The sequence below is a fragment of the Aspergillus candidus genome (assembly GCF_002847045.1).
Source record: "Aspergillus candidus strain CBS 102.13 unplaced genomic scaffold BDW47scaffold_79, whole genome shotgun sequence".
In the NCBI taxonomy this organism is placed as follows: domain Eukaryota; kingdom Fungi; phylum Ascomycota; class Eurotiomycetes; order Eurotiales; family Aspergillaceae; genus Aspergillus; species Aspergillus candidus.
This window is the reverse complement of record NW_020194084.1, coordinates 55,318-70,135: the sequence shown is the minus strand read 5'-3', so window position 1 is coordinate 70,135 and position 14,818 is coordinate 55,318. Positions and strand designations below refer to the sequence as shown.

At 49.6% G+C, this 14,818-nt stretch overlaps 2 protein-coding genes across 2 annotated transcripts; both read left to right on the top strand.

Annotated features, from left to right (window-relative positions):
- Positions 1-1,872: 1,872 nt before the first annotated feature.
- On the top strand, positions 1,873-3,243 carry BDW47DRAFT_134784 (protein-tyrosine phosphatase; the record flags this gene model as incomplete). Its single annotated transcript, XM_024818166.1, has 3 exons — positions 1,873-2,041; positions 2,142-2,407; positions 2,467-3,243. The coding sequence occupies 3 exons, from the start codon at positions 1,873-1,875 to the stop codon at positions 3,241-3,243; spliced, it is 1,212 nt and encodes a 403-aa protein (XP_024667788.1).
- Positions 3,244-11,761: 8,518 nt separating this feature from the next.
- Positions 11,762-14,402, top strand: BDW47DRAFT_87206 (uncharacterized protein). Its single transcript, XM_024820090.1, has 3 exons — positions 11,762-13,775; positions 13,828-14,180; positions 14,230-14,402. The coding sequence occupies exons 1-3, from the start codon at positions 11,966-11,968 to the stop codon at positions 14,275-14,277; spliced, it is 2,211 nt and encodes a 736-aa protein (XP_024667787.1). The 5' UTR covers positions 11,762-11,965; the 3' UTR covers positions 14,278-14,402.
- Positions 14,403-14,818: the final 416 nt, after the last annotated feature.

Here is a 14,818-nt window from a genome sequence, read left to right as displayed (position 1 = left end):
GAAAACAACAGCGAAAAAAGCTTAATTATTGAAGAGCTAAAGGGACACTTCTATCTCTGGGCAAAATATGTCGGAGCATTTGCGGCACAAAGAGCATCTCTGGATTCTCGGCTGGCTCCATTTCCGGATATAAAAGACATGATTATCGAGCTTCTTGATATGGTGGAAAGAAACATACAGTGGGGTACGTGTAGGAGGCACCTGTTCGGGAGGTGAATATATTCAGAACTAACAAGACTACAGAACTTGATATTGCTTCAGATGCTCAGGAGCAGACCGGTTCAATTACTGATGACGAAGCCGACGAGACGGACTTTCCTGCTATAGCTAGACCAGGATTGGAAGCCGCCGGCACAGCAATCAATCAACTTATAGTTTTGGGAGCTTCTATACGACGTTCGGGACGACAAGGCCATCGGCCAAGATATCCTGTCCATAGCGGTGGATACGAACAGTCGCTCTGTTGTCTGCTTGTGAGTAGAAAGTTCCCCCACGCACGGCAAGCCCTTTGCGACCAAATCGGCACATCCATACATGTCCGTGGGTCATCTATGCAGTATCTCAAGAGACACAATGAGAAACTGGCGTATGAACGGAAGGACTTGTTAGACCCAGATGCTTCAGTACAGGGCGGTGCAAATGATAAGTCAGGAACAACGGATTTTCCAAGCATAATATCCCACGATAGAGGCAATAGCGAACACCATGCAAGCACAGCGGTCGACACTGTGCCGTCTCATGTTGTGCGAAATAATATTTCCCGGAGCAAGAAACCCAGTGGGTCTATTATAAGCCGAGGCTCTACTGTCCAAGAAAATCAAGACACATCATTCTATTATCCCCCCAGACCACGGCCAAAATCTGGAGAAAAATACATATCCTGCAGTATTTGTTCTGAGCCATTGAAAAGCAGCAAGCTATCAGAAGACTCGTGGAAGTGAGTAGACAGTTAATACTTGACAATCAGGCGACTAAACAAATTGAACTAGGGTTCACATCGACCGGGATCTCGAGCCATATATTTGTCTTTCCGAAGAATGCAGAGAGCCGCCTCGGTTTTTCAAATCCAAAAATGATTGGACGGAGCATATGCAAACGCGACATACTATCAACTGGGCACAAAAGATTCACACGGAGAAGTGGTACTGTGACGTTGAGCACGTCGAACCACTAGAATTTGATCGTAAAGAGTCATTTCTAACCCATCTCAAAGGTGAACATGGTGAAAAACTCTCAAAATCGCAGCTCCAAGGGCGAGCGAGACGCAACAAAAGAGTAGCAACCCGTGACCCTTTCATATGTCCTCTCTGTGATTGTGTACCGGCGAGCTTGCTACCCCTTATCAAGGAACGGCCCTATAAACAGCTCTCGGATCACATCGCAGAGCATTTGAAGTCATTGGGTTTTCTCTCGTTGTCATATGTACAAGACAGTCTCGACGATACGTGGAGTATTCAGGGAGGCTCGGGCGAGAGCAGCACTAATGCAGATGCTAGAAAGACCCAAAGCTCCCCGCAGCATCACCTTACAGGACCGTTGGATGATATGCCTATTGTAGTAGTTACTCATGATGGGAAACGAATAATTGATGGACCGAATCCCTCCGAATTCGACATCCAAGAAGATGATGATCCGCCACGCCTCAGCGAGCCGGAAAACTGGCTGTTCTTACACCCAAAAGATTTGCCGACAGACTTTGAGCTCCTAGGTAAAAGATTATTTAATCGCCCCCTTCCGGTCGAAGATGAACAGAGGAAGGACGGAAACAACGAAATGCTGTCGGATAAGGAGGGCGATATCAATGCTCAGGGTGGCCATTTTGACAATGCCCCACAAGTGTCTAGCACCGAAGTAGTTGACAAGACTTTAACAATGGAGCATCCTATCGAGTTCAACACCAGTGTTCTTGCAAACAAACGCAGTCGGCTTGATGATGACGAAGAGGGGGTGGAAGGCGTGGACGGTCTTGAGCTGGGCATATCAGCATTGAAAATGGGAGATACCGATGGGGTCCCCCCGTTTTTGTGCCAGTCGCCACAAGGTTGGTTCCTTTTATTTTTTTCTTTCCCTCTCTTTCGGGGTTTTGGCGGATCGTTTGGTCGGGCTGTCGTTGGGTCATGTGGCTCATAGTATCGTCTCAGAAATTCACAAAAAATTCGACGAAGTCGAAGAGATCCAAAGAGCACGAGTCAACGAAGGCACCATGACGCAGGATCCGTCGCATCGCTGGGCGTTGGAGAATGACACAGAGGTCAAGGCAAGAAATCGATACTTAAATGTGCAGGCGTGGGCAAATTTTCGCATCCATCTGCGGGTGCCCGATGGCAAGTGCGACTTCATCAATGCGTCGCCGATCGTGTTGGGGGATTTGCTCTCCCAGGAGGAACGCAGATATATTGCCACCCAGGTGAGTGCGGGTATCATCTCATTGTTGAAGGCTGTCTCCAACCTCGTTCTGCTGCATAGGGCCCGAAACTCGGAAATATCACACACTTCTGGCAGATGGTTTTTCATGAAACCAAGGACGTTGGCGTGGTCGTCATGCTCACCCAGACCTTCGAGTCTGGTCGGGAAAAGTGCTCCCAGTATTTCCCTCTCAGCAGCCAGAATCCCACCATGGTTCTGCGTGAAGAAAAAAGCGACCATTCTGCGAACGACGCTTCCGAGGAGGACATGGATGACGGGGTGCTGGGACATGTCACATTATTAGAAACAGTGGTCGATGTTCAATCACGCTCAGAAGTTCGCAAAATGCAGCTCACATTCGGATCCGAGTCAAAGATTGTCTGGCACTTCCTCTTCCCCGAATGGGCGGATTACACCAAACCCGAGGGCGAGGTTCGCGACGCCCTGCTCCATCTGATTACGCTATCGACGTCCAAGTGCTCGCCGGATAACCCGCTGATTGTGCACTGCAGTGCAGGGGTCGGTCGCACAGGCGTGTTTATCGCGCTCGATCATCTCTTGCAGGAGCTTGAGTCGGGACAATTGCTCCGAGTGACTGGTGATGTGGACCCCGTCTTCGAGACCGTCAACCAGATGCGCGAGCAACGCATGATGATGGTGTACAATGAGATGCAGTTTCATTTTATCTACGAGGTGCTCCGCGAGAAGGTGGATTTGAAGCTGGGAAAGACCTCGAAGTTCAAGGAGCGACGGTCAGATGAGCGATCAACAAAAATGGCCAAGATGTCGGGTGATTTTCTACCCTCGTCCAAGGCCGACCTGGAATCTGTTCCATGAAATTGTGAGCATCCACGATCATTCTCTTCCAATAAGTATATCTACCCTGATATTTTCAGGCTCATTAGATGGGCACCCATTTGCCATGGGCTCCAAAGAGGGTAGAAGTCTGTTCAGGCTGTGCCAAAATTTGCGATTATCGTCACTGTTGGACATATAGATCTCTTTAAAATCACGATATTCTGTAGGTGCTCGCTTTGCAAGTCACTCTCTGGTAACTTCATGCTCGCCACGCCTTTGATAATACCGTACATCGCGGAAAATGTCCCCATGGGAAAATACCTGGGCACCTGGTTCCCCTTCACACAGTCTTCGGCGTGCGGCCTCTGTCCATTTAGTAGATTCATGCAAATTTAAAGCCCAATACAATTTTCCAGGGCTAAGTCATTCTATAGCCGCAGAATTCCACGCTTAAGCCGAGGGGCATCTTCTTACATTCCAGTAACCCACCGTCACCGCACAGTCCGGAGTATAGTAGATAAGGACACTTCCTTCGAGAATGATAGACACTACATACCCTCGTTACATATTTGCTACCGACCATATGATACTTGCCGCGTTTTCATGTGGATCTGGAAGTGGGTCAGAGGAAAGTTTTCGCTAATATAAAAGATATTTATATCTGGAACAACTGTGCTGCGACTGGCTTGTAAAAATATAGACAACTCAACAGCAATATAAAGTGGGGATTTGTCTTCAACATCTAAGACCTAGTGGATTCTACCACTACCACCCTGTTAAGCATAGAGACAATGCAGCTACTCTATTACCCCTGACATCATTCATTCACTGTAGAGCCAACAAGTCAATTACCCCCCAATCACTCCTTCAACCACCACACCTTCAAGTACGCTTCAGGAGTATTGGACAAAGCACACACGCCTCCAGCGCCTATCAACTTATCAACGAACAGTAGGTGGATCGCCTAGACTTGTCTGCCCCTCACATCCAAGATACAGTACTATCATATACGGAGACCGGACATTCCCCCCTCCCCCCTCCCGGGGCTCCCGACCCCGCTCGGTGGCTTTCCGGTTGCAGCGACATGCAGGTCACCAACATGCCAATGGATACCTTTGGAGTTATTGCCCGGGTCCGCTGTCGCCTAAATTCCACCGGATGACCTAACTAAGTTCCAGGCAGAGAGGCTTTAAATCTACGGTCAACTAGTTTAGGCGAGTAAGGAAACTCGTGCTCGATGATAAGATAAGTTTAGTTTGGAGACTAGGGCCCTTAAGTTCGTCATATGATCTGATTTGACCCCGGTCGCATTATACAGTCATTAAGGTATTAGACAGGCTAATTATGCAGATGTCTAAGTTGATTATCTCTGGAGACGGCAGATACGTGGTGTGCGCTATTTTGTTATTTATTTGACCTCTCCCTAGCCATGATGAAGTCATCAACAAGTCCAGTCATTACTCCGTACAGTATTGCGAAACACATTGAAGGAGTTGCATATTGAGAGGGTCTCGCTTGGTCTCACACTGGCCTGGCACTGGCCGGTCACTATCCAGCAATGCAAAGTGAATTGTTCTCAGTGATCAACATGACTCGCAACCTCTCTAGGTAGGACCACAGCGCTGTGTTTGGGTTAAAAAGACCCCAATATTAACACCTACATTCCACCTGGAGCGGATCGGAGCAAGTCTACAGACCACCAATGATATCAGCTTGTGTGGCTCTGTTGCTGTACCTAGGTCATTGGCTTGTGTCTTTACTTCGGACAGGGGAGATGGGATCTCATCATCTCATTGCATGATTACACCGCTAGGATCCCACTAGCTCAATCTAATGGTCAGAACCTATCTCTGATGCGGGGTGATGGTGGTACCTGAGCCTACTTCAGTATTTCCCTAAGCATTTGCAACTTCCAGCCGCTCCGAAAGTGCCAGGCTGCAATTGGTCTTGTTGTTCCGCCGCGTCGGAACGCTTTTACCACATTCTTTGCGCAGTGCATTCCTATACAAAACCATTCCATCGGACGAGATTGGAATACCGAACCGCGCAGCAGCCGATAAGATCACGATCATATTTTACACTCATTCCATTCCAAGCGATTTCCCAACCATAACTAAACTAGGAACCCCAGTTCGAGTTTCGGCCGACTCCACAACAATTTCTTTCCCCAGATAATGCTCCTCCGAAGGATGCTCGGCGCTCACATTGACACAACCTCACGGGCTCTGCTCATCCGTCTCGCCCCCACCCCTAATCCGAATAGGTCAGGGATCGTCCCTTTGTTGGATTTGGTCCCAGCACGGGCGGTTTGAGTTCCTCTTTCGACTCCTGTAGTGCGATGCCCCCTTATCTGGAAGGGGTAAGAGGTATCTTTCGAGTACGATATCGGGTCAGTATCATCACTAGGTAGGTGCTGGTTGAGAAGCTCGCTTGGGTCTTGGGACACAAGAGGGGGGGGGGGGAGTTTAATTTATCTTACGCGATATGGAAGATTGGGATAGGAAGCGAGGGAAACGAACGGGTCTGATAACTGTCTTGTTGGAGGTATATCAACAATGTGGTGACATGCGTCTCGCGCGCTTGAGTCAATATGGGCCAGATTCGGACTTCAATGGCAGTTCGACGCCTGTCATACAGTGGTACAGATTCCAGGGAGTGGGGTCCATCGAAGTTTGGTTCCGCATTCCGCTACGGTACAAGGGGTTGCAGACTGAGTCAAGTCAAGTCAAGTCATGTACATACATGTCTTGGGAGGCTTTGGCGTTGGGAAAGGGAGGGGGAGCGGGCCATCGCCAAAACTACCCACGATCGTCTATAGCCGCATCGGGGATGTTGACAGCCTCAGCCGACTGTGGTCTTTGTCGCCTCGTGCGAGCTCCCTAGACTATGCATTAGGCACAGGGGCTAACTACTGTATGTGGAATCCCATGAACCGAGTTCTTGGCTTCTGGGATGGGAAGTGAGGACGCAGGTCTCCGCTTAGCAACTCCCGAGATACTATCCTCCAGCATGACATTAAGCGACGTGCTGTAAGTGAAGTAGCTCAACAACTTAGGTTTCAATGTCCCTTTAAGAAGGGTTGGCATTCCATGGTTGGGATAGATATCAGGGGGTGGTGGGCCACCGCCTTGGCTGGTTTGACTATCTTCAATTCCATACTTGGTAATTTACTTCCCCAGGCGGTCGGGTTTTGGAAGAGAATACCGATTGCGAAAACTCTCCATGACATAAGTACATTAATGTTAAAGAGATATTATTAGTCTGTATGCACTGTCCCGTACACACCATGGAAGACTCACAGCAGCTAAACTAAAGCCAGCAGAACCAACAATGGCGTGCGCAAGTTCTCCGCACGAAGGATGCTCCCTTCCACATTTTATAGCTTGTAAGTAGCTGGACAATTTTCTGCCCGTAATTGACTGTTACCGAACTAGTCGTACCAAGCTTATCCAAAACGACTTTTTCTCCACTTTCCAAACCTCGATTTTCCGAGGAAGTTAGGAAGTTAGGAAACTTTGGGAGAGGATTGTGGGCTGTTGAAGATGGATCGACCGGGAAAATCTCCTTCTCCTTCCTTGAACGGAATCTCTCCTGATTGTCAAATGATAGTCAAATCAGTAGCCTGTTTAATTGGTTTAGAACACCCATTTCAATCCAGGCTGTTGGACGCATTCCAACATTTTTCTCTTCGTTTTCTTTCTCTTCTTTTCTTTTCTTTTCTTTTGATTTTTTTTTGAGGGGCAACTGGGTACAAGCCACGGCCATCTCCGTCTACAAATGTAACCTACACAATATACAGCCCTCAAGTTCCCACTCCCAACAGTTGAACAAACAAATCAGGCCGAACCCCCCAGCAAACAAGTGGAACCAAGATGGAGCCCCCCCAAAAATCCCATTGCGTTCACGGCAAAAAGCCAAGGTTGTGGGGAAGAAGATTTGCTGCCCCGTCGAATGGAAATCCTGAAACACGCAAGATAGCTGGGTGATTTGCGCCCCCGTCGTCGCCCGCCCCGGTGTCAAGCGCAGTGACGCGGTTGGCAGAGGAAAGCCCCGAATCAGATGTCTGGATGGGCGACGTTTGCTGTGTCGATCACGCGGGAACTCCTTACTTTGATCTGCTGGCGGTTGCGACTAACTGATCCCATTTGGCTACTAACTAGTTGACTAGTAGTATGGTGGTTACTGTATTGTGTATTTCATGTCTTTTACACTGTCTGTTGTGTATGCTGTCAAAAGGTGTTGGTTTTAGGTCTCGGTTGTATACTGCCCTAGGGAGCTGGTATGACCTCGGCTAGGCGTGAGAATGGAGCTATAGATAGCTGTTCCAGCTGAAGGTATGAAACCATGATTACGAGTCAGTCCATAGAGAGGTTCAAATTTCAAAGGGGGAAAAAAAAAAGGGAAAATTTGAGCGAGAACGAAGGGAAAATAAATGTGGGTCGCCTGGATTACGCTGCTCCGCATGCGGCAAATCACCACATCCTAAACTTATCACCACCACCTGCTTATCTGCGTATCTACCTTACCATCTCTACACATCTACATAGTTATCGTATAGGTAGGTATGTAATCAACAGTATGAGCAGTTGGAGCGAGTGGGTATCCTAAACACTGAGTACTATCATCCGATTCTATCCAAAAGTATAAAGTGCATAAATATTGAACTCAAGTAGGTATCAGGTACAGTTAGGTCCACTTGCAGCAATGTACCTGGCACACCGACAAATCCAGCATGTCTAGAAGACCAAAAAGAAGGTTTACGCAGTCTTTTGATTATTGAGCGGGTTCCCGGACGTCCCCTCACTTCCAAAAGGAGCCTCAGCCGCGTCTGGTTCAAGCGTGCGTGGATCCGAGATCATTGACATTCGCCAGTATCTGTCCTAGGGGCGGCGCCCTTCCCGTAAATGCAGCCAAGGGGGAAGGCGTTCAGGGAGAGATTTAGCCGATCTTGTGCTAAATCTTCAAGATACGTACATAAATTTTCGTAATGAGTTCGACTTCCATGTGGCAAGCGGATTTTGGCTCTATTTGGTTATCCTGCGGTAGGTGAGTAAGGGCGTATGGTCTGGACAGAAGTAGGTACCCATGAGGCAAATATATGAGGCTTCAATATGAGTGAATTGTAGCCTATTCGGATCGCGACCGGCCCACCGTACAATTGGGGGATGGATTATGGTGATGGTGCACACATAACAAGGACGGTTTCAATGCACTGCGCTTGCATAAGGAGCCCAAACCTTGTTGTCTGGAGATTGACTCTACATTAGCCTTGTTCACAACCTAACTAACTAGGTGTCTTTTGTCGAGCCACGTTTTTCTAGTCAGGTCCCATGCTGGATACTGGACACTGGACACTTGGCTAGTGGTGAGGTGAGTAGATGGGTATTGTTTTCATATATGTGTGAGAAGAATTCTGATATTAACGGTTGAACTGGAGACGACATCTGTAGGGGTCATCCTTGATTGTTAATGGTTCGGGTATTGCTTAATGCCACGGTACACGGGACGGGGTCAGGATTACCCACAAGGCTGCTACTCTGGGACAACCGGACAGCGGAACATCAACAGGGGATGATCGGTCAGAAGTTCGGTTCACTTGGGCGGAGCTGGTTGATCCATGGAACAGACAGACGGGAGTTTTCCACTGGTAGCCTGTAGATGGTACGGAGAGACAGCTGGGAGGAAACTGGTCGGTACGACTCGATATCGCCATTACTTATGGAGGGATACTATGTAGAGGATATTATGTGGAGTACTATAGAGGCAAGGTTGTAGATGAGTAGGTTACCCAAGATGACGAAGACGAAGACGAAGATCCGGGGATCATCGTGCCCAGTCGTCGTCAGATCATCTCATTACCTACAATACCTAGTAGGGTAATACCCTGCGAGCCAGCTTGGGTGGGATAGCTGTCTGTCTATCATGAGGAGAGGTCGGTCGCACTCTAATTAGTGTATTCAGATTAGATTAACCGCCATTTCCTGGCGCGTCAGAAGATGATTAGAACCACTATCGAGGACCGGCTACACAACGATCGGAGAAACAGAATCACTATCATGATTGGTGTACACCCCCATCTGTCGATTATTTTGTACGTACTAGTCTGGCGAGAAGAGCCCACCTCGAGACGGTCGCTACCAGACTGTTTCTCCGAACCTCCGTGTGTTGCCTGCCCGTGTGCCAGTGTGGTCCTCGGGAGACGACCCCGTTCAGATGTTGGCGTTGCATTTTAGCCTTTAGGTCGGAGTTGGGTGTGGTCGCAAATCAGCGTCGGATTTGCTCATCCAATCGCTCGTTTTATGTACAGTTTGCCAGATATTAATTGATGGTCAGGTATGTGGTCTCATGTGTTCCACTGTTCAGCACGTTCTCTTCTGGTTGACTCTTATTTATCGTTCCTTGTTTCTTATCTTTTTGTTTCATTTTTTATTCCATTTATTCACCATTTTATTCATCATTTACTTGCTCCATCTAAGTGGACGTTTTTGAGATTTTTCCTTTTCCTTTTCTTTTTCTTTCTTCTTCAAGAGATTTTATTATGCGGTACAGAGGCCCCAGCTTTGAAAAAGGTGGGATATCTGCAAAGCTAGGATTTCTTTGTCGTCAACCCCACATCGCGAAGAAAGAGTACCCCATACAGTATGAAGAGAGCGAGGTGTTTTCGGAGGGATTTAGTGGCCATGCATTCCGCCAGGTGTACACCGTATGTCGCCTCAACAGGAGGTATAGAGAGAGAGAGAGAGAGAGAAATGGTACGGATACTACTAGGGGGTTTTAATTAGTGTATTATTGGTAATCCTAAACCAAGATACGGAATGGGGTACCTGGATCTTCCGGCCGAACCACAGTATCTGCAGCGGTACCTTGTGGGTGCAGCTGAACCGTACCGACTCCGTACTTGCCAGACCTACGCAGTTACTCCCATACAGCCCCAGAGTAGGTTGTCTTACCCCTTTAGCAGGTTGCCTGTGCTAGTGCGGATATGGGATCGGATGGGATGGACGGACCTCTGCACGGTTGGCTGATGTTGGAAAAGGGAGTTTCAGGAGAGTCATGAGGGGTATTATCGTCATTATGATTTCTCTGGTTTTCTCGTATGATGTTAATAGCTTAGATTGGAATCGTTCATTGAATGAAGGTTCATGACCCCGTTGAATTCCCTTACCGTATCCATCAACATACAATAATACCACCCTGATTGTGCATTGGCTTTGGTAATGACTTGCAGCTGCAATAATAGTAATCGGGAGATACCAAGCTAATACTGGGCATATTGGATTTTGAATTGTCTATGATTATTATTATCATGGTCATTTTATTTTTTATTATTTTCATTATCTTCATTATTATTATCATTATTATTATCAGTTGATTATTATTTTATTTTTATTATACGACGATTACGCCAGATCGATTCCCCCTCCCCCCCTCGTGGATTTTCCGACCACATCCCCATAACATTACGAGGGAAAAAAGTAAAAGGAAGAAAGAAGCTCTTGTTTATATAATTTTTTTTTCATCGCTATTGTTAATTTTATTTTTAAACCCCAACCGAAATAAAGAAAATAAACTTCACGAGGGAAAGAGAGAAAAAAAGGCAGTTTCCAGTGTGTGGGAGAGAGAAAGAACTGCGTGCTTGCTCGCTTTTTCTCAGGGAAAAGCCCGTCCGTCAGACTCCGCCTGTCAGTCTCCCCTAAAGCCCGTCCGCGACTAGCAGACCGTCCAATCCATCCATCCATCTCTCTCCCATCCCATTCTATCCCCAGGTCGATTATCTCTCTCTTCTCTCTCTCTCTCTCTCTCCCTCTCCTAATTCCTCTCCTCTCCTCCCCTCTTCCACTCCCTCTGTCAACCCCTCCTACCCATTCATCTCTCTCCCATCTATCTCCCATCTCTCTCCCATCTCTCTCCCATCTCTCTCTCCCTTACTCCTCACCTTCCTTCTCTTCCTTCAACTCTTACCAATCCAAGTGAACGGCCCCATCTTCTGCTTGATTCAGAAGATAAGGCGCCTTTCCAAGGATTTGGTTCTTCTCTCTTCTCTTCTGTTCCTCACTTGCTTCTTCTTTTTCTTCATTTTCTTCTTCCTTTCTGGTTTCGCGTCCTCTTGGTTTTCTTTTCTGCTCCTCACCTCATCGCCGTCGCTTTTCTGCATCTGATCCACCGGCTTTCGACACTTCTTCCCCTTTTCACGCCTCCCCCGTGTACATGGCTCGACCGCTCTAGATAGCATCTGCCATCCTGGAGCCTTTGTGTTCCTTACGTCGCCCCTCCCCCCCGTATCCGGCTCCTCTCTTCGATCGCCTGATTCGAGCCTTTCCTTTCGCCGTCGACAACATTCCTTTCTCTGCATTCTCCTAAGCGTCTCCTTTTAATCTTTGTATCAATATAATCTCTTTTGTTTCTTCTGCATCTATTAGAACAGGTACGCTTTCCCCTCCCCAACCAGTGATTACCCCCCGGAGGAACAAAAAAGATGATCATTCGTCGGCAGACGTGGTCGACCTTGGAGAGTGCAGCCAATGTGGGAACGATGTTGCCCTTGTGCAATCCAAACTGACGACTACGTGGTACAGGATCTTCTTCCATTTTTTTTCTCCTTCCTTCCTCCCCTCCCCTCGAGTTGTCCCCTCACACGACTTCTCTTCCTCCTGACTTGGGTTCCGCGGATTCTGGCAAGCTCGCTTGACGATACATCATCGAACGGCGTCGGCCCCTACGCGTCGGAGCACCTCCTTTCCGAACTGTGGAGAAGAACATCATGGCTGCGTTGGTACAGACAATTCCTCAGCAAGGTGGCACGGTTCCTGTGCTTCAGACTCGCCCTTCCTCCTCATCGGGCACCTTTACTCCCTCTCAGCCCTCCCAACAGCAGAACCCGCGGAATCCTGCCGTGCCCTGGAATACCTACAACTCGATGGGCAACTCAGGCAGTTATCGGGCAGGCCACCCGGTCGTGGCCCCCTACGCCTTCACCAGCACCCCAAACGTCCCCAACTCCACCAACTCTCAAAACCGTCAATCCTGGTCCCCTCATCTGAGGCCCGAACACCGCACCTCCTCTGCCCCGTCCGCCCCTCAAGTGTCGTTCGGTCCTGGTCCCGGCGGAGTCAACCCGCGATTAGCCAACCATCCTGCAGCTGGTTCTGTATCGACCTCCTCAAACTCCTCCGTCCAGTCGTACGTCTCGAAAGACGACACGGCGATTCCGTCTAAGCAGCATCAAGCTGAACCGCCTCTCCGCCCCCTGTCGACCGCCAACCTTCCCTCTCCTCCCGCCTTTATGAACATATCTTCTCCGACCGTATCTCGCCCCTCTCCAGATCGCTACCGCCGTGGGAATCGACGACCAGACAGTCTGGCGACCCCTCCTGCCACGACATCGACGAGTAATCCACCGTCGGCTCGTGGGACCGTTGACGATCAACTGTTACCACCAAGTGCCTCTGGACCTAAACCCTCAGGCCATAATCGAGTGTCCAGTGCGGACGACACCCTCCGACGGGAAAAGTCGCAGCCAGAACTAGCCAAGAGATATCGGCGTCGGAGCTGGGGAAATATAGATAATGCTGGACTCATTAACCTACAGCTCCATTTGCCGACGTCGTCTCCGATCCCGACCACCGGGGGTCAAGACTACTTCGACCGGCCACGGTCGGCTCAGTCGCACCGTGATGTCACAGGAAGCACCCCCTCCGCCAATTCGTCCAGCTCTTCGGTGCCAGAGGCGAGCCAACCGGATACGGCGTCGTCGTCCAACAAGGCCACTCCCAAGGTGGAGGAGCCGAAGCGGACGACCAAACCGTCGCCGTTGTCCCAACCAGTGTCATCGGATCCTCCTCCTCCAGAGTCAACGCCTGCCCCGCCCCAAAGCAGGGGAAGACCGGAGAGCATTGCAGCCCAACGCCTCACCGATCTCAAGAATGAGCCGAACCGGCCGGGGAAATCTCGGCTGCGAAGGGCTTTCTCTTTTGGGAGTGCGTCGGAGCTCTTGAAAGCGTCGCAGCAGAGCAGCGTCAGTAAGCGGGAGGCCATCGCGGTGGAGAAGGCCCGCCGGGACCTTCTTCAGGAGGAGTTGGGACCGGAACAGGCGGCGATCGCTGAGCAGCAAGAAGCTGGTGGCTTGGGTGAAAGTATCTATTCTCACCATCAAGGCCGGTTTTTCAACAGCTCTACGGACAACCTCTCTGTGTCTTCGACGGCATCGTCGGCTTCCATAATGCTCCGAAAGATGGGCAAGGGAGTGAAGCGGTCTGGGCGGTCCCTCGTGGGCTTATTCCGCCCCAAGTCCGTGATGAGCACTGCTTCGAATGACGGACCTCTTGAGGCGATGGCCCCTCAGCTGTCCGTGGTTAACGTCGAGGCAGACCGGCAGAATGGAACTGGCATCCCTGATCCACCAGAGCCCCCTCGCGCTGGCAATGGGTTCGCCAAGATTGAACAAATCGGCGCCGATACCTCAGCACACGATGGTGACGCAGTGGACAAGTCCCAATCACGCAAGAGCATCGTCGGGGGCGATAGGGAGCGAGCCGAAGTTCTTGCCGCGGTTCGGAAGGGTATCCTCAAAAGTTAGTGGCCCCTCGAGTGAATTGCCGAACCCCTTAGCTAACATCTACCTAGAAACCTACTCCGAGCCGGCGATCCCCACCATCAATCAGGGCACCGAGTCCCCGCACTCTAGTGCCCCCAGCACTCCTGAGGACCAGGCTCGGTCCGGGAAACGTGCCGACGCGGTCAAGATTGCTGGTGTTGATGACTACCTGTCGGACGGTCGACTCGTCAGCGAAAGCAAGAGTGCCCCGGTCTCCCCGAACGCGATGATGTCCAAGAGCCTTATCTTCAGCCCACGGATACAGTTCCACGATACCTGGCCCAGTGGAGAATATGATCGACGGGGAGACATCGCGACGTGCAACCGTTTGACTCCGCTGCTTGCTCAGCAGATTAAGGAGGAGCTGAACAACTTCAAGATGGTGCGTCGTCATTTCCCAGCTGTTGCAATCAGTACTAACTAGGTATTAGGAGATGGAAGTTCACGAGACGTCGAAGGTCTATACCCACTTTCTTTAATCGTTGCATTTCGAACGGCGTTACGCTCTGTCACCTGTGTCTTTTAATTCTCGGACGGCTGTTGGATTGTGGACGGTGTGATATGCGGCCTTGGTGTCTTGAATCTGTAGACTTTTTTCTTTCTCTAGAGCGGATGTTCACTGCGTCTCCGTCGTCGATGCGGGGGTACGGAGTGATTACTCAGCGACGTGATTCTGGCGGTATGGCAGTGTGAACCTCTCATGACGCTTTTTGCGCTTTGCGTCGTTAATGGGTTGGATCGTGCTTGACGATTCCTTTACATGCGTGCCTTGCCCGCTCCGGATCATTTGGCATCGAGCGTCGATCTACTCTGCACGGCGATCTTGGGCTTCAAATCTATCGTCTTCGCTTCGGGCTGTTAGGCAACTCTTCATTTGGTCTGATTGCGACCTTGACGCTTTTCTTTCGAGGTTGACGTGCATGCGAGCCTCCGTTTCAAATACTAATCTGCTTCTTTTCTTTGTGAGCGTGGAAGTTGGGCACTATCTGCTTGGTTGTCAGTCCGTCAATCTTCGGTTCC

Bases quoted from the DNA above. Each gene is read 5' to 3' on its own strand.
- BDW47DRAFT_87206 (XM_024820090.1), top strand. From the start codon at position 11,966: ATGGCTGCGTTGGTACAGACAATTCCTCAGCAAGGTGGCACGGTTCCT. The intron at 13,776-13,827 runs GTTAGTGGCCCC...ACATCTACCTAG, and splicing joins TCGGAAGGGTATCCTCAAAA to AAACCTACTCCGAGCCGGCG. The intron at 14,181-14,229 runs GTGCGTCGTCAT...ACTAGGTATTAG, and splicing joins AGCTGAACAACTTCAAGATG to GAGATGGAAGTTCACGAGAC.